At 40.3% G+C, this 25,131-nt stretch overlaps 2 protein-coding genes across 2 annotated transcripts in view; both read left to right on the top strand.

The window, feature by feature from the left end:
* The first annotated feature begins 311 nt into the window (after positions 1 to 311).
* Positions 312 to 16,381, top strand: aldh1a3 (aldehyde dehydrogenase 1 family, member A3). Its single transcript, XM_079470728.1, has 13 exons — positions 312 to 469; positions 700 to 804; positions 1,618 to 1,758; positions 3,790 to 3,919; positions 6,713 to 6,774; positions 8,517 to 8,645; positions 10,300 to 10,413; positions 10,518 to 10,620; positions 12,026 to 12,210; positions 13,149 to 13,313; positions 13,516 to 13,673; positions 13,788 to 13,862; positions 14,803 to 16,381. Exons 1-13 carry the CDS (start codon positions 368 to 370, stop codon positions 14,879 to 14,881), a joined length of 1,548 nt encoding a protein of 515 aa, XP_079326854.1. The 5' UTR covers positions 312 to 367; the 3' UTR covers positions 14,882 to 16,381.
* Positions 16,382 to 23,955: 7,574 nt separating this feature from the next.
* Positions 23,956 to 25,131, top strand: part of lrrk1 (leucine-rich repeat kinase 1) — a 51,866-nt gene continuing 50,690 nt past the window's right edge. Inside the window, exon 1 of the mRNA XM_079457366.1 lies at positions 23,956 to 24,077. The gene's annotated coding sequence lies outside the window, so the exon portion shown is untranslated. The remainder of the gene's footprint in view (positions 24,078 to 25,131) is intronic.

The raw sequence follows: 25,131 nt of genomic DNA, 5'->3' as shown, positions 1-25,131 counted from the left end.
CGCCGCCGGCTGATCAAAGCCAACGGGGCGAAATGTAAATATTGCCGGTGAATTAATTCTCGCTCATTATTTCCAAAGCCTGACACGGACACGACAGACGCGACCTTCGATTTAGCGTTTTGTTTTCATGTTTGATCTCTTACAGCGGTCGTATGATTTTTGATTCATCACATACCTGTTAAACATCACGGGGTGTGTTTTAAAGTCCCATTCACTGGCAGGTGGTAATCTGTAGTGCTGCTCAGTGGGCGGAGACCTGAAGGGGGAGGACCTTTAAAAGTTGTTATAAAGTGTGCTGAATGTGGAATACTGTTCAGTCAACAGGCATCTGTAATCTTTGCATTGGTTTCTCTTCACAGCAACTGCTATGGCGCAGAATGGAACTGTAGAGAACGGGCTCTCTGGAAATGAGGAAACCCCTCCAGCTCTGCCTCAACCTGTGAAAAACCCCGACATCAAACACACCAAGGTACGACTTTTTCTATGAGTGGAATTGAAAATCTGGCAGTAAGAAGTAAAACGGGGTTTTGCCAAACAGAACATTTTGTTCTTTATGTGACTGAAAACCAATGCACTGATCTGAATGACATGTAATGTAGTAGCGAGAAAAAGCCCAAAGACACAAGATCTGCGTACAGCGAGGAAAAGATCATTGAGAATGATTTTCATCGTCCTTTGTTCATAAAACATGTGTTGCAGATTTTTATCAATAATGAATGGCACACCTCAATCAAAGGAAAGACGTTTCCCACGTTCAACCCGGCAACAGGTGTCAAGATCTGTGACATCGAGGAGGCTGATCAAGTAAGAGCGGTTATTTGAAGAGTTCGCTTCTAAAATGAGATAACTCAAAAATCTTGTTTTTAATAATTGTTATGATGTTTTTCATGTGTTATTATGGCTTTAATCAAAACAACAACTGCGTTTGATTGATATTCATTGAAATGCACAATAAACAAACATGATTTTTCTGCATCATGATCTCATTTTGGAAGCAAACTCTTCATTTCTAATTTCTACTTCATTTAGAGCATGCATTTGAGTTTTTTTAAATAAGAAAGAATGATAAATGTTTATGTTATGGTACGGATCACATTTGTCTTTTTGATGCATTTAATGATTTTCATCCTTCTAATTGTAAGAAATGAAAATGAAACACGGTTTTACTGCAGGACTGTATCTGCAGTAGTTCTAATACGGTATTTTAGTCAAACTAATCAAATTGACCTTTGTCTCGCTGCAGTAACCTTAGTTTACCGTGATAAATAATACAAATTAATTTATTGTAAGTAGTACAAATGGCAACCAATCTATCAAAAAACATGATTCCTTAAGTACAAGCATTTTTACTATAATAAAACCATAGTACTACAGGACTTTTATTATAATAAACCCATGTTTACTGCATTTTTACTACAATAAAACCACAAAACTGTGTTTACTACACTTTTACTGTAATAAACCATCATCGCTGGCCTACACTTTTATTATAATAAAACAACGGTTAAGCTTGCTCAGAAATAACGAGTACTGTTGCTGACGATGCAAAAATAGTTGAATTGATCTTTCATGTAGTAATATTGACGTTAATTGATGTGAATGTTTTGATTGGTTCAGGCTGATGTGGATACGGCGGTGGAAGCTGCCGCAGCAGCGGGGCGGAGAGGCACGGAGTGGCGGCGGATGGATGCGTCGCGTCGTGGTGCGTTGCTGCACAGACTAGCGGATCTGCTGGAGAGAGAGCGATGTCTGCTCGCGGTGAGTCTCTTTAACATCTACTTAGGAATCAGCCGCATCCATTTTAATGGAGTATCTAGAAAAGTTTAGTCATGTTTTGCTTCACGCGCGCTGTACAGTGCGAACATCATTCTCTTTGACGTCATACACCGTTCAGTCTGCGCAGCAGCGCGATAAATCGAACAGACCGTATGCTGTTTGCTAGTCTAGTGGAGTTTGCGCTTTACTTTTGCTGCCAAGAAACATAAAAATGAGCTGCGATGTGATGTAAAAAAACAGAGACACTCTTCCATTTAAATTCAGTTTAATGCTACTAAATCATTAACATATTTTAATGTTAGTAAAGCTGCCTTCACGTTCTCGTTCGATCAAACCGGAAGTAAAGTCTTGATTTAGTTATCATTTTAAGGTGTTAAGTAACATTAATGTAAATTTTTATGTTTCAGGGAAACGCTACTTTTTTTTGGCAAGTGCTTTTTATGATAACAATAATTTATTTAGCGATATATACATGACAGGCTTTATCTACGGATCACTTTGCAAGATTAAACCAAACGCTGGTGCCGAAACACTTCTGGTTTCCGTTTTTCATTCAATTTTAATCTCACATACATATTTAAATGTTAAATATCCCTTTTGTTCTGTTGGTTTTCTTTTGTTTCGACATTTGTGTGGTGTTAAACTAAAACATGTTCTTCTGGACATAAACAAGTGCATGTAGAAATGACGTTGCTATTTTTAAGATAAAAACATACGGATAGGCTGCACAATTCTAGGACTTTCTGTATTACAAAAATACCAAAACCTGGAATTGGATATTTATCAGCTGCAGACAACAGATTATTTTTTAGACGTTTATCCTTTATTAACCAGAATAAAAAACAAACATATATTGCAATTGTTGTATTAGATATTACATATATTTATTAAACAAAACATTTCATAAAGCTTAGTGTTGTGTGGAGATGGATATAGTGGAAGGAGAAATCGTTCCTATACTTCAATTATCTATACAGTCGCAAACCAAAAATACCGTTGTGTGCAACTGGATAAGAGTGTAGTGTATATAGTGCTGGTCACGCTCTTGAACTGTAGATGAACACCGTCACGCTTGTCTGAGCGCATCCGTCAAACACTGCTGCAGGTGTTAAAGTCTTCTCATCAATTATAACATGATTTAAAAAAGGATTTTGTTTAGAAGTGACCTACTATTGTTCATGAGTTTGCATTTAGTTATACAATGCCACGATTGTAATTGAAGCTTTGCATGCGTTTAGTTTTCACCCTGTTCTACTGCCAGATCATATCTGTGCCGGATTTGTGAGACTGAGATTGTACAGATGCGAGTGAAGTAATGTTTCTAGATCGCATGTGATTGCAAATTGCAAACATGTCCTTACGACTTATCATCGGGCTATAGCTATTTCAATAACTTTAAACTGGAAATAAAGAGCAGATTTGGAGATCGAGCGTAAAAGCAATCCCTCTCGTCATTATTAAGTCATGTACAGAGCGTTGTACAACAGTGCACTGAGCAAATGTTTGTTTTGAGAAACTCTATGAGGGGTTTTGAGTTGGGTTTCACTGTGATGAACATGGAATCTGTCAGTAGTGTCACTTGGCAGCTATCAAACTCGTGTAATCTTATTTTGAATAACATGATATATTTTATCTAGAAACATACGCGCTAATCCATTCATGACGGCACCATTGGCTACCGTCCCATATTACAGCTCAGAGTCATGGTCTCACCCACCTTCCCTCATTGTTTTCATTATTACGAGGCAGCAGAATGTATGATTTTTGTTATCGTTTAATTTTTGGATCTGCAAACTCCCAATGCGCATGAAATTCTTGGCATCTTGCGACGCACATAAAAACTATTGTTTTGTATCAAATTTGTAGCTCTCGAAATGAGCGTGTTTTTCAAAAAGCCCAATAAAAACTTGTATTTGAAACAGATTTCTAATAAAACATGATAGCGTTATGCTTTAATATTCCGAGAATTGGTTTGCAGCGATTAAAGCGATTACTGTACTTCTTGGTTTCCAGACTCTGGAGTCGATAGACACTGGCAAACCCTTCCTGCATGCGTTTTTCGTCGATCTGGACGGCAGCATTAAAACTCTGAGATATTACGCTGGCTGGACAGACAAAATTCATGGGAAAACCATGCCAGTCGGTGAGTATTTTGACTTTTATTTTGAGTATCTTGATGATATGGTTGTGATTTCAAACAAACGAATGGGTCTGTAGGTACAATGGTCAGTTGGCGTGAAAAACTGTGTGGAACAAAAATCTATAATCTTTAAGTCACGTTTAATTTATAAGTCTGCATTTGAATTGGAAATTACCGATGTGCATTTCTGAATAAAACAAATATTAAACCCAGGGATTTTAATCTTCCGAATTATTATGTTTCCACATTGTGAAGCTGATTTATGTTGCATCACTCAATTTTACGACTTTAGGCCCCCCTGGCAACTAAAAGTGTTTCAAGCGATAAAACATCTTAAAATCATAATAAATCTTTTAATTTTATTTAAATACTGATATGATGAAATTCATATTGAGAGGAAAAACTTATTTTAACTAACTACATATACATAAATGTATTCCGAAACTGTATGATCCGCAAACGTAGTCGTCGCCAACATCCCACCGCTAGAGATAAGTTAATGAGTACTAAGTGGTTGATTTCTTCGAGCTCTCGGTGGTATGTCACCCCCCGCTCTAATTCTTCCTCTCCCCCTCAGCATTCCATCCTCTCCAGGAGACTCAATAGACAAAACATGCTTCCCTTCTTTCCCCCTGATTAGAGTCAAATAAAGCTTTAAAAGACGAAAGCCCTCGCACACAAAGGAAAAGGAAGAAGCTCTGATCCTAATCGCTGAGGTGCGACCGCCGGTGCTGTAGATGAGCAGTGGATCAGCAGTCAGATTGAATATCTCGCTCTTTAGAGGCCTGGAACACGGCCTGTGACTCCAACACGATGCCGAGGCCAATCAGCATACGTCAACCACCCAATAATGACAAACTTAAGTGTTTATTTGGAAACATGTGACATTTACAGTCCATTATTGCGTTAGCTAGATTCAAAAGGAACGTCAACACCAATTATGACACCAATCTGACATTTCTAGGTCAGTCAAAGGTGGCAATTGGTTACATCGTATATATCCCAAACACATTAAAAGAACAAACAAATGGATTTCTTCCATGGTAATTAGGTTTTTAAATACATTTAAATAGCCATGTTGCATCACACCGCATAGTCCCACCCACAGTGAAATCGGATTGGTCCAAAATTTCTAACTTCAACTACTTGAAGTTAATGAGTGACGTTTGGATATGGTGCGATTTCGCGTGTACAAAATGAGATCCGTCCATCTGCGACCGCATCCTAGCCGTGTCCATTTAACCTTTGATAAGCGGTACTATCGGATCAGTTGGAAAGGCCGTTGGCTGATCCCAGGCAGAGATGAGCATTGTGTTAGGGAGTCGTGAAGTCTGTAATCACGTCGACACACTGCGGCGTGGAGAAACACGAGAAGGTCACGTCTCAGAGAGGCCGGCTTTAGTAGATTAACAGGCGTGGCCCGGCCGTATCCATCTGCAGATGACATATGAAATGTCACGTATGTGCGTGTGAGTTTCACACAGTAGTGTTGTAGTGTTAAATAATAGCTTTTCAATTTCAGAACCGGGGAAACTGCCTTGTTTGGAACCGATATTGCAACACATTGCATTAGTAGTTATCAATAGTTTGGTGTTAGCATTTAGCACTGCAATACACTCATTACTTTGCATGTCAAAGTGCATTCTGGGATTGTTTCTCCACTGTGGATACATGCCACACGTACTGTTTGTATCTTAGAATTAATTAAATACAGCCTCATCGTACCATTCAACAAGCGTCCCTTAAATTGCCAATAGACTGTTGATATGTTAACCTTTCCTCATACTGTTGAAACACATACAACCACATACTGTATATCTCAGTGGATCACAAAAAGTCATTATGTAGTAAAAATGAACTGTAACTTTTCAGTTTTCAGTAATATGAATTAAATTGATCTTATGTGTAGGTCTTTCAACAATTTTCTTTTGCGCCAGTAACATTAGGTTTAAGGGCGGGGTTAGGGGACTGGCTTCAGTATTGTTTTTTAAAAAATCGTCCCTTTTTGTATAATTCACTATGAACTAATTCAGACAAATAAGCCACCTCGTAAATGGTTACAAATTCTGAAGAGAATTCTCGTAAGCACTTTTACCTAAAAGTATTGAATTGCTGATCGCAAATAAAACATTTTTGTTGAACTGACTTTGTTTTCCATATTGCAATTATTCTGACTGCATTCTTTCTGTTTAAACACCAACACGCGGGTAAATAACGTCAGTTTTTAAAATTTATTTTGGGGTAGTTTATGAACTATCCCTCTAGTAACCAGCCGCTGTGCGGTGACAGCGAGGCAACCGGATCCACAGGGCAGTGGTAAATGTGGCCAATCTCAGTGGCATTTTCCATCGGAAAGGTTCAAGTGCGAAGAGATGTGATAAAACAGCATCGCTACCTTACATTACCCCTGGCCGGTTATCTGACTCCTGGGAGAGAGAGCAGAAAGAGAAGCGGACCTCTAAGAGCGAACAAAGGTGTGCGGCCGAGCCAAGAGCAGATCTGCGGCAAGTTTGAACCGCTGCCCAGACTTCTCACACACCTTCTCATTCCTCTCTCATTTCAATGTGAAAAACAGCAGAACATATACACTCTACCTGACCGGAGAGCTTTGTGTGGCCCATTCAAACCATCGCTCTGGGTTTTTTCTTCATCTTTTGTCTTTCATGTTTGGTTTTTGGTGACCACATCCAAGAGCTTCCCACTAAACAATGATAGTATATCAAAGGGGAGCTTTGGTGTGTCATTAACTTTAGTGTCTCTTTACCGTCTCATTTCTCTTGTTTTTCTTTCCAACAGACGAAAACTTTGTGTGTTTCACCAAACACGAGCCCATCGGTGTGTGCGGCGCCATTATTCCGGTGAGTTTGCGGACGATCTTTGCATCAGATGTCACTTGACGCCCGATTTCGCAACTATCTTACAAGGTGGCCAATTCGTATGAATGTGAATTCTCATTTGAGCGATTTTAGAACCAGTGATGGTTCGATTGAATTAATTCTGTATGCAATAATGTTTATTGTATGATAAACGTTAAACAAATCCATACAAATGTAGCGTGAATTTGTGTGAGATCAGGCTAGTTTGTTTTATTTCAAACCAGTTAAACATTATGCAAGCAAGTTTGATGGTTTACAAGATTAAATAAAAGAGTATACTTTTTATTTCATTGGCATACTCCATATACATCGGCAACAGAGCACACGTCAAGGCAAATTTACTCTATTCTTCAATGTTTGCAAAACATATTCAGACGGGCGTCTGAATGAAAGAAAAGTATTGGAACATGGTTTTGAGCACAAAGCGTATAAACACAATAGGATTGAATGACTGTTGTGTAGATGGTGGTTCTGCTTTGACACGGTATTGTTTATATACTGTAGGCAACGCCTGTCTAGAGTCTTTCACATCAATGTAAGCAAACACCTACTGTAGGTTACAAGTACACACACACCACTCCCTGACACCTGAACATTACACGAGGAAAAGGTTTAACCATCAACCGTGCCATCAAGAGTTATGAATGTTCATCACATGAACCCCAAAACCCAGATCCAGGATAAAACCTGCAAATAAACCACTCGCATGAAAGTGTGTGTCTCAACATGGGAGTCAACAACAACAACAAAATGTATATAAACACATATATACAGTATACTGTACTGCTTATACCGGAAGAAATATAAATTTGTTATATATGAAAGGAAATTGTTTGTATTAGTCAATATACTGAAATATAATGTTTTATTCTATACCATGTTAAATATTCGTTACCTAAATCAATATTTGGACTGATATTAAATAGGAAGAGTTTGGTTCCAAAAATGAGAACTCAGTTTTAAAGATTTCAAAAATCATGTTTTTTTATCGTGCATTCCGATCAATAACTGCAGTTGGTTTGTTTTGATTTAAGCTATGATAACAAAAAAATACAGCTAACTAACACAATAAAAGCACGATAATCTTTTTTAAAACGATCTCATTTTGGAACCAAACTCTTCATATTATCTTTGCATAAAGAAAGCTTCATCAAAACAAGCATTTCAAAAAGTAAAAATAAAAGATATCATTTTTTGGTATTTTTACAAATGTACACCTTTATAGTTATGCCAAGCTTTACAATATTGTATTTCATATTGTTGAGGTCATCTTTAAAAAGATAAACGCTTTAAAAAACGTATATATCGCAGCATATCGTTTGTGGATTCAGCAGGCTACAGTTTGTGGCTACTCCTCGACTACAAATCAATTAACTGTCGTCAAAGAAACACAAGAAGTTTCAAATCATCATTGATGAAAAATAGCTTTTTTATCTTCTCGTGTTGCTTTGGCGTGTTCATGCACACTGGAGATTATACCATGAAGCTGTAACTCAGATTTGGGATCAGTATGGCGCTCATTATGGAAAGCAACGCTGGCATTCACAACACATGAGTCACTCAGAAACAAAAATACATGCCAGAACCGTATCTAATGACCATCACGGCATTCACATGATGTAAAAAATCATTTGTGTACACATTCACAAATACACAAGACCGACATTTTTATTTATGTACTTTTTTCTTTTTTCAATCCTCTCTATTGTTCTGTGTGTTTGTAGTGGAATCTCCCTCTGCTGATGTTTATATGGAAGATAGCGCCGGCTCTGGCCTGTGGGAACACGGTGGTCATCAAGCCCGCCGAGCAGACCCCGCTGACCGCTCTCCACGTCGGTGCGCTCATAAAGGAGGTGAGGGATTATGGGATTGTTTTTGTTTGCCAGTATGATTTGATTCAAACAGACAATAATGATTGATTTCATCAGTTCTGTTAATCATGATATAGTCCAGGGTGGTTGGATATGACACATTGTAAAATATCGTAAGCCAGGTTTTCCCAACTGGGGGTCCACGAGGACTGCAGGGGGTTTGTGAGCTTATGATACAGAAGAGACGCCAATGCCTAATTAAAGGCAGATGCTGTTTGCAATGTAATAACTAGCACGCACACACATAAAGTACATACTGTATATAGTGTAGTATGCAACTGTTGCTCAGTTTAGTGAAGACAAGACAGAAAAGAATTTGCATCTTTATCCTTAATCATAGATATATAGACATAGATGCTTTATTTTTTTGCTCGTTCCATGGGCCGTTATATGTAAATTGTTCGCCATACAATCTAGTTGACTGTTCAACCGTACGTCGGCAACCGTAGTTATACACGCGTATGGTTATCAAATGTTACTTGATATTGTGTTAACACAACCATGATAATTTCTAAACTAACACAATACAAAGACATTAGCTAACACAAAACTGACCATCTGTAATACTGAGATGTATAAAAACCCTTGTTTTCTCATTTATAAAACGTTGCGTAGAAAGCGTCCTAAATTTCTCAAAGTGTGTACGTGTGATTCATAGAATGACGTCCGCACAGGAAACGCGTGTACGCCTCTCTATCAGATGTGAAGTCTATAAATCGCAAATGATCGTGAAATTGCACACAGCCCAACAGTTTCAGATCTCCGTCTTTTAACGATGTCAACTGTCAACATCCAAATCCTTTACGAGCGGCTAGAATTACTTATATTTCCAAAAACCAGCAGCACTCGGACAAGCACAAGCGTGAACGTCTGCTCAGACCTTGACGTCTCGTTAAGCACTTTTCCAGGTCACCATTTTTATAAATACGTGAATTTTTGCGCTTTACGATCAAATCTGTGCATTCGGACGTTTTATTATTGAGGCTTAATGTGTACACAAACTTGCCACAAAATATAATGTGTTATGTAATTTAATAAGACATAAATTCATATAATTAAATCTCAGTAAATAACAAAATAAAGTCACATTTGGAGTTCAAAGGGGAATTGAATCCTGGACACAATGATAAAGATTCAAAATGAAAGTTGATTTTTCTTGTACTTCTCATTTGTAAGCAGCATTGAATATAAACGTCTATGCCTGCAAACTCTTTTTATTTCTTTAGGTGTAAAGTGTCTTATGTAAGTCAAGGTCTTTTGTATTAGTTGTAAAGCAGCTGCAGTGTGTGTAATGACTTCTGCATGTTTATACAAATTCACAAATTGTCATCTTTAATTCTTCAAAGAGAGCAGGGAGCCCGTAATGATATGAGCTGAAGTGCAGCTGTGACCGTCTTTCTATTCAAGCGCTCTGCATCTGAAAAAGAGATGATTTACGTCTCCATCGTTATGAATGAGATCAAGTCGTCTAAAGAAAAAGCCTCTCTTTGTGAACAAATCATGCCGTCTCTTGCCCAGTGGGCACTTTGTGACCCATTCATTTGCCATAAGCGCAGGTATTAAGTGATATTAAGACGCATTAATCCACTATGCTATTGAGAATAATAGAGATCGTTTTTTATTTCATGTCATGCAGGCTGGTTTTCCACCTGGAGTCGTGAATATCGTACCTGGATTTGGAGCGACGACCGGGGCGGCGATCGCTAGTCATATGAACGTTGATAAAGTGGCTTTCACAGGCTCAACAGAGGTAAACAAAAAATAACTGTGGTGACAAATCAGACAGACACAAGCACGCTGAGCGAAGCATCATTAGCACAGTGTAAGCAGTGGCTCTGCTCTCTTTGTGTTCAGGTGGGTCAGCTGATCAAAGAAGCGGCGGGCAGGAGTAACCTGAAGAGAGTCACTCTGGAGCTCGGGGGAAAGAACCCCTGCATTGTGTTCGCTGACTCAGACCGTGAGTGATGTGGTTTTCCAGATCCAAGCACTGAAACTCGTGCTCGCTGGGAACAGCAGCCTTCCTGAGACATGTGTGCTTTTTTTAAAGAGACAGTGCAGTCAAATAGAAAACTCTTTCCAAATATGTAGTGTATGCTTCAGGGGAAGGCAACAAGATTTTCTTTAGTAGAATTTTTTTATGACAAATGTGCTGTGAAATCTCTCCTCATTCCACAAATTAAGTCTTTATTATGGTTTTGATGTCCTAAAAATACATATTCACATTTCAATGTTCAAAAAATGCTTTATATATTACATATTACAGCTGTGTTTTACATCATCATCTTGATTTGTAGAAAACAGGAGTTCCTGGTTCTATGAAGTCCTTCTGAAATGCTCTGATTGGTCAAGCTGTAGATCATAAAGTAGTTTATAAAAGGTTACTTGTGTTAAAGAAAATACTGTCCTGTTCTGTGAACATTGAGTGTTGCGACTTGGCAGATGTTGTTTATGCTCAAACAGCTACTACTCACTAAATTTAAAGAGGTGAAATTCCATCAGACTTCCACTTTAACATCACGCCGACCTACAACATTCAGTGCAATCTGAACACAGGCTTTGCTTTCCAAATGTGATATATCACCCTCCAGACGGCACGTCGGAGTGAAAACAGTCATGGCCGCCATATTGAAGGGTCGTTCCAAACCGAAGTGCACATAAGTGGCAACTTCAAAGGGCCCTTCGGAATAAAGGATTTCGAAGGGTACAACTGATGAACACTTCGGGCTCCCATTATTCTTTGATGACGCAGAAGGGCACTTCAAGAAACAGTTGTTTGGTCCCCTACACCCTTCAACCCTTTGAAGCTCTGACTCCGGAGGGTAAACCCTTTGAGGGGCTTAGGGCATAGGGATGAGCCCTTCGAAAGTTAGGGTGACAATTCATGTGATATCACAGCAGAGGGGAAGATTTGTAAGTGTTGAAAACCATTGACTTACTAGGATTCACAGGAAATTTAAAGGAGTAGTAGACTTTAATATCAGGCCACATTGACTTCCCATAGTTGGAATAAAAATGAAAAAAAAAAAACATTTCCATTGGTGAGACGTAGCAGCATTTGTTTGTCAATGCCAGTTGCTTTGATTTGTTTTCTAATATCGAAAGCAATGTTCCATCTTTCCAGTGCATTCTGCTGCCATAAGGGTTTGAGTTTTTTCTTTAAGTAGGGCCTACAGATGTTGCAATACACGAGACCACCGGTGCAGCTGTTATGTATATTAAACATGCTCATTTATGCCAATGCACAGCTCATCTACATTCTAATATCATTAAGTCATTGCCTTAAATGTTTGCAGCAATTTGTAATTTCTTTACAGTCTTTTGAAGAAGGACCTGACTGATGCCTCTGATTTGTGTGTGTGCAGTGCAGTTGGCGGTTGAGGAGATTCAGAAAGGTGCATTCTTTAACCAGGGCCAGGCATGCACAGCAGCGTCACGCGTGTACGTGCAGGAGCAGGTTTATGACGAGTTTGTGCGTCTCAGTGTGGAAAGAGCGAAGAATATAGTGATCGGAGACCCCATGGATCCTCGTACCTCACACGGGCCGCAGGTGACCGATCTCTTCCAGAGTGAAACAATCCCAATAATAAAAGATATGCATTTATATATGCTTGTAAAAGGATTGCTGCACTGCAAAACATTTACTTACTTTCAAACATAATTACATAAACATCCTTAAAACAACCTTAAGTCACTTGACACACAAAAGCATTTATTTCTGAGAATTTTAGAAAATGCTTTTCCTTTGGAATCATTTTTAAGACCCTATAGCCCTCCTACAAGTTGTTCCACACATGTATACATTTCTTTGTTCTGGTAAGACATTCTGGGACACATCACTGACTACCACAGTAGAAAAAATGGCACCGGTTGTCAAAAGAGCGCCAGAACTGTTTGCTTTCTTAAATTCTTTAAAATATCTCATTTTGTGTTCAACAGAACAAAGAAATATACAATCATGTTTCCTAATATTTAGATTTTTGTATCCCTTTAATTTTGTGTCTGTGTTTGGTTATAATCTTTATTTTATATATAATTTATATTAATCTTTTATTGCATATTAATTGTATTAAAACCCTCAACAGTTATTGATTCTTTGGGGAGGTATACCAGAGGTTTGGTCCACATAACGCACTAAAACCACAATAGCCAAACAACCAAACTAAGGACAATTTTTTATTTTTCTGAAAGCAAGAAATAAAACCTTGTGTAATTTTGCTTCTCCAGTGAATAGTTAATATTGAAAATTAATATTTTTAATAGTATGGATTACCTGGTTACACCTACACATATTTGAATTACTTCTATATATATTTACGACCTAATATCTTAGGTCATTTTGCTTTTCGTTTAGATAGTTGTACTACAAAACTAAATTTAGAAATACAGAAGGCAGAGATGAAATAAGATGTATAAATATGACTAGTTTGTCACTAGTATCGCTAGTTTGATTTCTTTATTGATGTTGATGTGTTGTTGAACGGTCAGATTGACCAGCGGCAGTTTGAGAAGATTCTGGAGCTGGTGAACAGTGGGAAGGAGGAGGGAGCGAAGCTGGAGATTGGTGGATGTGCGCTGAAGGACAGAGGTCTGTTCATACAGCCCACCGTCTTCTCTGATGTCAAAGATCACATGCGCATCGCCAAAGAAGAGGTACAGCACTTGGCTTCACCTCGCAGCATGCTTTCCCTACAGTGCCACCTGCTGGAGCCCGAACAATAAAATCTCAACATATTGTCGGAGTTGTAAATTGAGTTGTACAGTATGTCTGAAATCGTTGCAGTTGTCATTTTTAAGCAAACCCTTCCTTTAAGAATTCCTCAGCGTGTTTTTTAGCGTGTCGTCTGTTTGGCAGATCTTCGGGCCAGTTCAGTGCATCATGAAGTTTAAGACGCAAGAGGAGGCGATTGACAGGGCCAACAGTTCCGAGTATGGACTGACGGCAGCCGTCTTCACACGTAACATAGATCGAGCCCTGAGCGCCTCTGCGGCCCTGCAGTCTGGAACTGTCTGGTGCGTCACCTTTACCTACTTTTGTTTTTTTTAGTAGCACATTTTAATGACAACGAAAACACAGTATGATGTAAGAGGGGAGATATATTACAGGTCAGTTCTCTTCTTTTTCAGGGTGAACTGCTATAACGCTTTACACGCTCAAGCTCCTTTCGGAGGTTACAAGATGTCAGGAAATGGACGAGAGCTGTGAGTATTTTTCCGGGTCCAGTTGCATGAACTTAGCCACCAAGTTAGTGAAACTAGTTAGGACCGATCAGTCTAACTTTTTAGATTTCAATAAAACCAATCAACCTTTCATGAAACTGATTTAGAGAAGTTATGACCAGTCTTAAAGAACAAAATGAGATGACTAACTTCCAAGACCGGACTAAGCAGTTTTTGCAACCGCCCCTGAAGCCGCCGATAGGATTAAAATAAAAATTAATTGCTTTATGAATCGTTTGTGTGAAAATGGTGTAAAAGGAAACGTTGCATTGACTGTTTTTGAATAAACAATTTTAGAATCGACACAGCTGTGTTTACATAAAACAAAGCTCAGTTACTCTACTGCAGTCCAGAGTTGAGAGATATCACATGCTGGCTTTGTTATGATGCTCAAAAGCTGCAACAAATAAACAATATACAGCGTAGCACAGTAATAAATATAGTTCAAAATTAATGAAAGATGCACCGATATTTCTCCACCAATACCGATTATTCACAGTGATTTATGCTGATACTGATTCTGAAGATTGAATTAATATTTCGTAACTTTCTGAATAACATATTTTATATACGGAGCCAAATTCATTGCATTTTCCTGTCCTCTTTTGAGTCTCAGGATATATCGCCCCGAACATCGGCTGTTTCCAAACTATCGGCCAATAGCGACGAATACCCACTATTGACCGATATATTGGTGCATTTCTCATATAAATACATGATGCAGTTTTTCTTCTTTCGTATTTGGAAATAAATTGTGCCGTATTCACAGCATTCTGCCAATTGTTAAATTATCCCTCATTTCCCTTTTTTCCACAATGTTGTCTTTTGGAAAACAACAAAACGCTGCCATTTACAGAATACATTTTATAACAAACAACTCAAAAACTTGTATTTGATACTGTGTGCTTGTGTTTGTTTGCAGGGGGCAATACGCGTTGGCAGAATACACCGAGGTCAAAGCCATCACTATTAAACTCACAGAGCAGCTGACACTGATCTGAGATCAGACGACCTGCCTTCATTCACAACTGCATCTGGCAATCAAGTGATGGCAAAAAGGATTTCTCATTTCCTCTTAACCCATTTTGTATCAGTCGCGGTTTGTTTTATGCAGATGTTCTGTACAGATGAAAAAAAAAGATTTGTATTTAATTTGGATGGGTTGATATCAAGCAAATTCATCCATCATCTTTCAATATTTACTAATATATACATATATAAATACTCGTGTTTTTCCAAGCTCATACATATTTTATTACCGTAGATTCACAATGTTTCATAGAGAGCTGATCACATTCATAAGGCTTTTAGTGGTAAAAGAATGTTTCCTGTCGTGGCAGCTACAAAACATGACCAAGGATAGTCTGTGTTATTATTTGTAAAATAAACGTTGTGTTTCTTATAGACTCATTTAAACACGTGTTTCACAGTGGATCTTTTCGAGACCTCCTTTAAACCGACTATGTAAACGGGTTTTTCTGTGCCTCATATGTTGTGCCAGGAAGAAAATGACATCAAACTGCCCTATGGACTTTTTCATTCTCTTATTTGCAGACGCTGAGCTCATAAAGCAGTTTAAATGTTGATTTCATCCTTGTTTGTGGTCTGAGATGTTTCATCAAAAACTGTGCTATCGTTTCCTTTATACTCTATACACGTCACATGACTCGACTGGCAATGTGATAGAAAATCGAGAAGAAAAATGGAACGATGCATTTATAAATGGTAGAAATGATTGTACAGATGTACTCCTCCGGATTATTAAAGTTAAAAGATAAGGGGAAAATTTGGGTCAAACAACCAAATGAACGCATCTGTGGATAGGAGTACAAAGCAAGAACCGGTGGGGCAACGTTACACATGCGGTTCAGTTTAAATGTCCCGTGTTTACATGTGCTGTGTCCCATCGAGGGGATTACAAAAGATAACAATCCGAATTAAATTAAGATTGGATTGGCCATTTTTATTCTGTTATTTACAGTGGTCCATGGTTGTGTGCTTAGATTGAAGAGTCATGCAGTTCCTCTGATGACCAGAAGGGGGCAGGAGAATTAAGTCAAAGGCCCAAACCAACAGTGGAGGAAAGCGAGACCTCAGCTCTTAACAGAAATATATACACACACACACACACACTTCTAACGTGAAGCAAACAGTAAAGTGTGTGGTTCGTGTGCACTGGGTTCTGGAGATCGGTCTGGGTTGCAGAATGAATAAAATCTGGGTCTGTTATGTAGTCAGTGGATGTGAAACGCTTCCTCAAATAAAAGTGTTTTTCGAGTCTTTCTTAAGTCTTTCTGCTGGTACCATTACAACATTCAAGAAACCAAACACATCTCTTCTGCAAACACACAGTCCTAAACATGCTAGAAATCATTCTCCTTTCCGGTTTTACTTCTGCCTTGGTTTGTATAGATAATACTTATCTTGCTTGTAAGCTACATTTGTTTAGATGCTTTGAATACTGTTGACTCAAAGTAAAAGTCTGTTTACAGAAGTCATGCAAATCGCTGTTTGTAAAGCCTCTGAGCAGTTATTTACGTCAAAGCAAGTCCACAGTCCTATCTCTGTGAATGGTGGAAAGTAGATATTTTTTAATTCTCTTGCAAAAATCACAATTAATTAGCATATTTGTTATCAATGATTAAACTTCATATGGACTGTACCATAACTTCGGTTTGCTAAGCTTAAATTTAAAATGAATTAATTAAATATTAGTAATAATAACAAATTAATTCATTTTCAAGGTCGCTTCAGCCACTGTGCCTGTGCAAAGGCTGGCAAGCGTCTCACATTAGCACCGCCCCAGGGAATCTTTATCGATTGACGATTGGATCATTATACTGGATGGCGGGCTTTCTTCGCTAGAATGGCCATATTAGCGTTGCATTCCTCGCCATTCTTTGTAACGGCGGTGGTGCATCTTTTTATATATTATCTTTGCTTAAACTGAATAATTTTTTCGGAAACTGACAGCGTTGACATCTAAATTTGAAGGTGTTTTAAGGACATTTTAAATATTCAGATAAAATACGTCCTGCTCTTAATGCATTTGAATGAGTGGTTTGTTTTAAAATGTACCGAAAATGAAAACAGAAAACCCAGGTCTTTTATTCGTATTATAATCAGGAACATCAATTAAATCAAATCGAAAATCAAGACTTGAATCAAATTGAGACCTTGCCAATCAAATCAAGACCTCTGAATCAATGGCTTCGGTTTACGAATAGTGAGTCACGGATTTCAGCTTAGCAAACCTCACCTTTAGTTAAGGAAGCACGTACGTACAAGACGTTTGAGTCTGCGCAAACCACAGCATTGCATTTCATCTCGGGAAAGTGTGGGCGCAACGGTTACATGTTTGGATCTCGTAGACCAATGGAGACCCGAGAGAAGTTCTGGCTTACCCCTTTCCCTGTTAAATAATGGGATAATGTCCATTGAGTCGGTTGTTATAACAAAAGTGCCATACAAGACCAAGATCAGCCTGTGGTGGATCAGAATAAAAAGAATCATACCTTTCTATCTCAGCTCTCATGTACTGAATCTGGCTCATCATCTGTGTAAGTCCATGCTCAAGACATTAATGCACATTAGCTAGCATCTAAGTGTCACCATTAGAAAGTTTTCCGCGAGGCCCCATTGCTGTAGGTGGAGCACAAGATCTGGCCATCCTCAAAAGGCAGACACGGTAGGCTGATGGTACATATCTAAACAGTCTCCTTTCACCTGCTCTTAAGCAATTTTCATCGTTTAGCATCACAATTTCACATGATATCACAGCAGGAATTGTTGCTATAATTTACGGATCACATAATCTTCAACATTACTTTTCTCAAAGCTGACGAGCTTCAGCTCCAGAGTCTCTGTGTTAATCATGATGTGAATGACAGAGCGATGCGTTAAAGACAGTGATCGATGGCCTGCACTAACTGGTGAAATAAGTACCGGATGATTTTCTTGCTTAGCCTACCGATGCTCTCTAAAGAAATCTGCAAGACGTCACCCAGGGTTCAGCCAACCGCTCGAGGACCAAGATGTGTCCGTCTAGACACTCAAACCAGTCTAGCATTTTTAACCAAGAGGGGACGGCAGTGTCAGCATCCTGCCTCCTGCTGTTTGTCTCCAGGCCTCTAGAGGTCACCTGTATTGCCCCAGGTCTTAGTTCTTCCTCTTGTGTCCTTGTTAGCGTTATCTAGGTCACCTGTGCCTTGTTTCCCCTAGTATATTTAAGCTGTGTTTTTTCCCCTTATTCCTCACTCGGTTTTTGAGTCTTGACTATGCTTCTCCAGCTGCCTCCCATTGAGTCTTTCACAGTAAGCATAGTTATCATAAGTAAGCTGTTCTTAGTTGTTTGATTCTGCTTTTGCTTTTCTCCCCTCGTGGAGTTTTTATTTGTAAATACCTCTTTCTGAGAAGAACTTTTGTTGGACTTTTTATGGACTTGCAAAGTACCTTTTTTTTATAATAAATTAACTTCACCTGTAGTATTGCCTTGAGTGTTTCACTTGGATCCAACACTATCTGCTCTGTGACTCAGTGGTAGATCTCTCAACCCACCACACCTGAGACTCGAGTTGTGACAGAAAAACCGAGTCAGTCATGGACCCAGAAACACTCAGTTCCAAAGACCTGTTGGCGGTGGTCTCTCAACATGAGGCATCTTTCCAGCGCCATGAAGCCGTTCTTAGCAGACAAGAGCAGCTGATGGCAAGTCATTCCCAACTCCTGGCTGATATGATGAGTTCCATTCGCCAGCTCTTTGAACGTCAACCTGGTTTTCCATCTGCCTCCGGATCTCCCCCGAGTGTCGACAGGCCTTCTCCAGTGGCGGAGCCCAGACTACCACCTCCCAAGCCCTTCGCTGGAGATCCAAGTTCCTGCCAGGGCTTCCTCACTCAGTGCTCTCTCACCTTCGAGCTCCAACCCTCAAGTTTTCCTACAGACCGTTCCAAGATTGCTTACATCATTACCCTTCTTTCAGACAAGGCGCTCTCCTGGGCCTCCGCGGTGTGGCAATCACAGGAGGCATGTTGTGATTCCTACGCGGCATTTGTGAAAGAGTTCAAGCGGGTGTTTGATCATCCTGTCAGTGGTCGGGAAGCTTCCAAGCGCCTACTTACTCTCCGTCAGGGTTCTCACAGCACCGCAGATTTCGCCATTGAGTTTCGGACCATTGCAGCAAGGAGCGGATGGAATGACGAAGCGCTGAGAGTCTGTTTTCAGGGAGGGTTGTCTGAGCCCCTTCAAGATGAGTTAGCCACCCGAGAACCAGCTGAGGATCTCGAGTCCCTCATAACAATGGCCATCTGCCTGGACAATCGTCTGAGAGAGAGGAAAACGGCTCGCCGCCAAGTGTCTCAGTCCCATGGTCCTCTGAGCAGTTCTGTGTCTCCAGTTTGTGCTCCTTCATTCAGAACTTCCCCGGCCCCTGAACACCTCCAAGATTCTCCAGAGGACATGCAGTTAGGCCGTTCCAGGCTTTCTCCCAACGAGAGGGAACGCCGCATGAGGGAGCATCGATGCCTCTACTGTGGTGTTACTGGCCACTTCCGCTCCACGTGCCCTGAGCTTTCGGGAAACGCCTGTCCCCGCCCGGCTACAGGAGGGCTGTGATGGGGAAAATTAGAGCTCCTCCTACTAACGCTGTCCTAGCTATTCCAGCCACTCTGTCCTGGGAAGGCCACCACCATCGGGTCCAGGTTATGATTGATTCCGGCGCCGCTGGTGACTTCCTGGATCTAACCTTGGCTAAGGAACTTAAGATCCCTACCCAACTACTTCCTCAACCCCAGGCAGTGACAGCCTTGGATGGCAGACCTCTGGAACCAGGCAAAGTAACAGAGGTGACTCAGTCCCTACGACTTACCATCTTTCAACACCAGCAGGAGGAGACATTCTATCTCATTGACTCTCCCGAGTATCCTATTATCCTGGGTTACCCTTGGCTGTGCAGACATAATCCCCAGATCGACTGGCCAACTGGCACCATTCTAAGCTGGGGCTCCACTTGCCAACTCACCTGCCTGCTTCAGATTCCCTCAGTCCCTAGTATCGAGTTTCAAGATTCTGTCGACCTCTCCAGAGTCCCCAGTGTTTACCATCGGTTCAAGACGGTGTTCAGCAAGTCCCGGGCTATCTCCTTACCACCGCACCGCACTTATGACTGTGCCATTGAGCTACTCCCTGGTTCCTGCCCTCCCAGGGGTCGGATATTCTCCTTGTCCTCCCCCGAGCGCTCTGCTATGGATACCTACATTAAGGAGTCCTTGGCAGCCGGCATCATCCGTGCCTCTACCTCCCCAGCTGGGGCGGGCTTCTTTTTTGTAGAGAAGAAAGATGGGGGTCTAAGGCCTTGTATTGATTACCGGGACCTCAACAAGATCACGGTTCGGAATCGATATCCCCTTCCTCTCATGGCCACAGCTTTTGAGCTGCTTCAGGGGGCTTCCATCTTTACTAAGCTTGATCTCCGCAATGCTTACCATCTTGTGCGCATCAGGCAAGGAGACGAATGGAAAACGGCCTTCAACACTCCCACAGGTCACTATGAATCTCCGGGACATGCTTAACCTGTTTGTCTTCGTATACCTTGATGATATCCTCATCTTCTCTCGGTCACTGAAGGAGCATGAGGAGCATGTAAGCAGGGTTCTCCAGAGACTCCTTGACAATCATCTATATGTAAAACCTGAGAAGTGTGAGTTTCATGTTTCCCAGACTCAGTTTCTCGGATTTATCATCACTCCTGGCCACCTGGAGATGGATCCCAAGAAGGTTAAATCGGTCCACAACTGGCCTACACCTACCACAGTCAAGGAAGTTCAACGTTTTATTGGCTTTGCAAACTTCTATAGGAAGTTCATTAAGAATTTCAGCTCTGTGGTAGCCCCCTTGACAGCGCTTACCAAGGGAGGAGGAACCAAGATTCACTGGGGTCCGAAGGCAGCGGGGGCCTTCGAGGATCTCAAGGGCCGCTTCACTTCCGCTCCAATTCTTGTGATTCCTGACCCAGAAAGACCATTCGTGGTGGAAGTGGATGCCTCAGAGGTGGGGGTAGGGGCCATCCTGTCACAGAGGGGCGATGATGGAAGATTACACCCTTGTGCCTTCATGTCTCGCCGATTATCTGAGGCCGAGCGCAACTACCACGTGGGTGATCGAGAGTTGCTTGCAGTAAAACTGGCCTTGGAGGAGTGGCGCCATTGGCTTGAGGGGGCTCAGCATCCTTTCCAGGTTCTCACGGACCACAAGAACCTGGAATATCTCCAGCAGGCAAAGCGGTTGAACCCTCGGCAAGCGCGATGGTCCCTGTTTTTTAACCGATTCCAGTTTCTCCTGTCTTACAGACCCGGTACCAAGAATGTCAAGCCGGATGCCCTGTCTCGAGCCTACTCTCCTGAAATACAAGATAAGCCCATGGCATCGATTATTCCGAGTTCTAGGATAGTCGCGTGTTTCACTTGGATCCAACACTATCTGCTCTGTGACTCAGTGGTAGATCTCTCAACCCACCACACCTGAGACTCGAGTTGTGACAGGCAGAGGAACTTTTTGCATTTCGAACATCTTGCCTAGCTTACGAAATACAGCCGTGGGAACCCCTGGCTAGAGAAAAGCACAGAGAAACGGGTCGGCCATCAGATCAGCCAATTGCTGAGAAAACTTTCGAATCATTTCCATCTTTTTCACCTCATAACGGGAGGAGAAAAACACACGATAAGAACTTCCAAATAAACGCGCCAACTCGACAGAATAAAGGGAAAGAGTATAAAAACAGAACAGCAGCTGCTTAAATCAATAAGTAGAGCCACCGTCAGGAGTTACTCCGAGTCCATGGTGAATTCTTCCTGATGGTCCTGGGACCGCTTCATCTTCACAATCCAAAAAGAAAACCCATAATGAGCAATTACTCATCTCACTGATATTAATAATTACTTGTTGTTTGTTGTCTATGTGAAGAGTAATACCGACAGTTAGGGATGGGTACCAAGAACCGGTACGGCTTTTTTGGACCGGTACATAATAGAGTATTTCATGACAAACGATACTGTTATTGATACTTGAGTTGTTTTATCTCTGTGTATTCAGGTGTTAAATGGAAAATTAGAGGCTGCTGCCAGTAAGTTTCCATCCCTGAATAATGTCAGAATGACCGAAGTTTGCCCGACGTTTGTGTGATATCTACTGGGTCATATGATTTCCACGATGTATTTGTAATCTGCTTGTTTTGCGTGTTTATTAGTGAAAGAGTGGCATGGTAGATGCGCTTGTAGAGCTTTCAGCGTCCGTGTCTCACAACGAGGAAGCTTCTGTCAAACACCCCCTTGCGGCAACCCATCAAAATAAAACTATTTGATTTGAGAACAAGTTATAAAATTGTTGCAGAATACACTGACTCCATCATTTTTAACAACCAATTCATTCAATTGTTGTGACAGTAGACCTACCTGCAGGACTTTCAATAGATTCTGGGACAGGAATATTTGGGGTTTGATGCCCTGAGAAAGGTGCCGGCCAGACACTTCTTCCCAAAAGCTTCATCAGCATTCCTCCTTCTGCCACGACGAGCATGAAAGAATTACAGAATAATGTTCAATTCATTCTCAACTCTCTTACTTTATTCATTGACACGATTAAATGATAATATTTAAATGAAAACAATACAATATTGAAGAATGATGGAGATCAGCGAGTCTCTTACCACAAAAGCACACATACATCTGGCTTACGTCTATTTGAAATCTGCGTTTACATCTGAAAGATATCTGCAATACGTCTCTGAGATGTCTGCTGTCAGACGTCATATAGACCTCTAGAAGATGTCTGTAAGATGTTTATTATTTAGAATGGATGTAAAACTGCTCTTTCTTAGATGTTTAGCAGATGTTTCCAGAACTCCAGATCTTTAGCAGACGTATTACAGACGTTCAGACGTCTCCGAGACATATTGTAGATGTAAACGCAGACGTCAAATAGACGTAAAACCGATTGATTGTGCTATCTGGGTAAAAGAGATTTGAAATTCTTACTTAAAATTTTACCAATTGGCCTAATTTTCTATTAAGTAATTGTGATTATGGCAGTTTTACAGGTGCCTTTCAAGACTCTCAAGGACATTTTACGGAATACAGAATCAGAAACACAGAATAAAGTCAATTGAATAACAGCAATACACTTTTACTATAATATAATACCTCTCTGATCCGTATTTTTAGTCAGTGTAGTTGACGTTTACCTCAGTGAATGACGCGGGTAAAGCTGGATGTTTAAACGGCAAAGTTAAGTTGTTTAGTTAGTTTTTTCATGAATCTCGTCCGCTTTCATCATTTGTTAACGCTCTACGGAAGTGCAAGGTTAATAAAGCAGCAAACGGTAACTGTATATCGTCTCTATTGCCATTTCTGCTTGTAATATAAAAGCGCCCGCGCGGAGTTATTTTCTCTATCTGTGTGTTGTGCTTCGGCTGCTGCTTTACGCGGATGAATCTGATGTCTGTGATCTGTCGCTGTACGTCAACGTGACAAAAAGAGAATCATATGCAAATAATATTATAATCTGATCCGATAAATTACACACCTGCAGTTTTTGTTCTGATCAAATAAAAAAACCTAAACGTTTAAAAGTGAATCCAGTTTGAGTTATTATTACTATAAAAAAATCATTAAATTAAACTAGTATCGAAATGATTAATATAACAATTATACAAAATGATCGCATACAAACTATGTTTATTGTAGCTACTGTTTTACGAAGTTAATTTAAGATCAGTCTAATTAGCTGCCGTGTTTTTATCACCTATGCAAATACATTTCAACCATCATATCTCAACGAAATGCTTCCAGTGACCAATATATAAAACGATCACTAGATTGCTCTTAAACCGAAGGGTTATCTCACACTTTCACTTTGTAGAGTGGCAAAGTGAGTAAAGCACTGAGGTAAAAAACAGTTTAATTTATATTTAGCAGGTGTGCTAAATGTCTCTCTTTTTTAAAGATATTTCTCCCTTCGAGTGGGTCTCATAGAACAGCTGCCCGGAGATGCTTGAAATATATCCACCGAGTACGGAGACTTCGCTTAAAGGGACTCTGTGTTGTGCGCGTGCCACTGAAACTCCTGAAGAAAGTTGTGTCTGTCAGAGCCGGAAGTGTAAATCTGTGCGTGGATGAACCGAAAGCACCGCGGAGACGCACATACGTGGGTACATTTTTATTATTATATTATATTGACTGTCGCCATATGTGGAGCGCTTGTCACGCGACGATATCAACAATCTGCGTTGCGTGCGTGCATCACAGAAAGCGTTTATGATTGACGTGTCGCGTTTGCATCGCGAGCGGAGTTAGCCAGCGATTTCAAGCACAAAAACGGTTGTAGTAGGGATAGCAGTCAAATACATATCAAACAGTGAGAGTTTTATTTGTGTTGAATGTTATATAATCCTCCAACTGTGTCTGAGTATAATTCTTCCTTAAATAAACAATAGAAAGCCTCAGAGAAGTTCTTATGGGTTTAATGATGGCAATTGTATTGGTTTTAATTGTATTGGCTTGGATGGTGTCTATGGATCTCTACTGGTAACGTGTTGGGTTCTCTGGGTTATATGGTGGATGGGGAAACTATAGGTTTTCTAAATATACAGAAATGAAAATTAACATTTATTGGTGTAAAAAGTGATGACGAATCCCCCAATCCCAATCTTTCATGCATTTAAAAGTTATACGTGATTATAATTTTTGTCATCATTGATATTGTATATGGTACTATTGTAAGCTTCTTAAATAGTTGCTTATGCACATTGAAACCCTCAACATGTATGTCACCATTGTTCTCAGTAAATATATTTCTCAAGGTGCTGTTGACATAAAATCTTTACCAGATGTCATTAACATCCCAAATAATCCACACATAAAAAGAAAATAAGTTCACACGTTAAGATTTATGTAATAAAATCGAATGACACAGGCGGAATGTATTGAACGCGCTTACTGAAATGCATTTAATACTTTGTTGGTAATGACAGCTTCAAGACGCCTCATGTATGGAGAAATGAGTCACACTCGGCTTCAAATCTTGAAAGTTCCTCGAGCCTTTTCTATGAACTCTGATCTTTAGTTCTTTCCATAGATTTTCTATTGGCTTCAAGTCAGGTGATTGGCTGTGCCATTCTAGCAGCTTTATTCTCTTTCTCTGAACCAATGGAGTTGCCTTGGCTGTGTGTTTGGGATCATTGTCTTGCTGAAATGTCCAC

The sequence above is a fragment of the Barbatula barbatula genome (assembly GCF_947034865.1).
Source record: "Barbatula barbatula genome assembly, chromosome: 1".
Lineage (NCBI taxonomy): Eukaryota > Metazoa > Chordata > Actinopteri > Cypriniformes > Nemacheilidae > Barbatula > Barbatula barbatula.
This window is presented reverse-complemented; position numbering and strand designations above follow the sequence as displayed.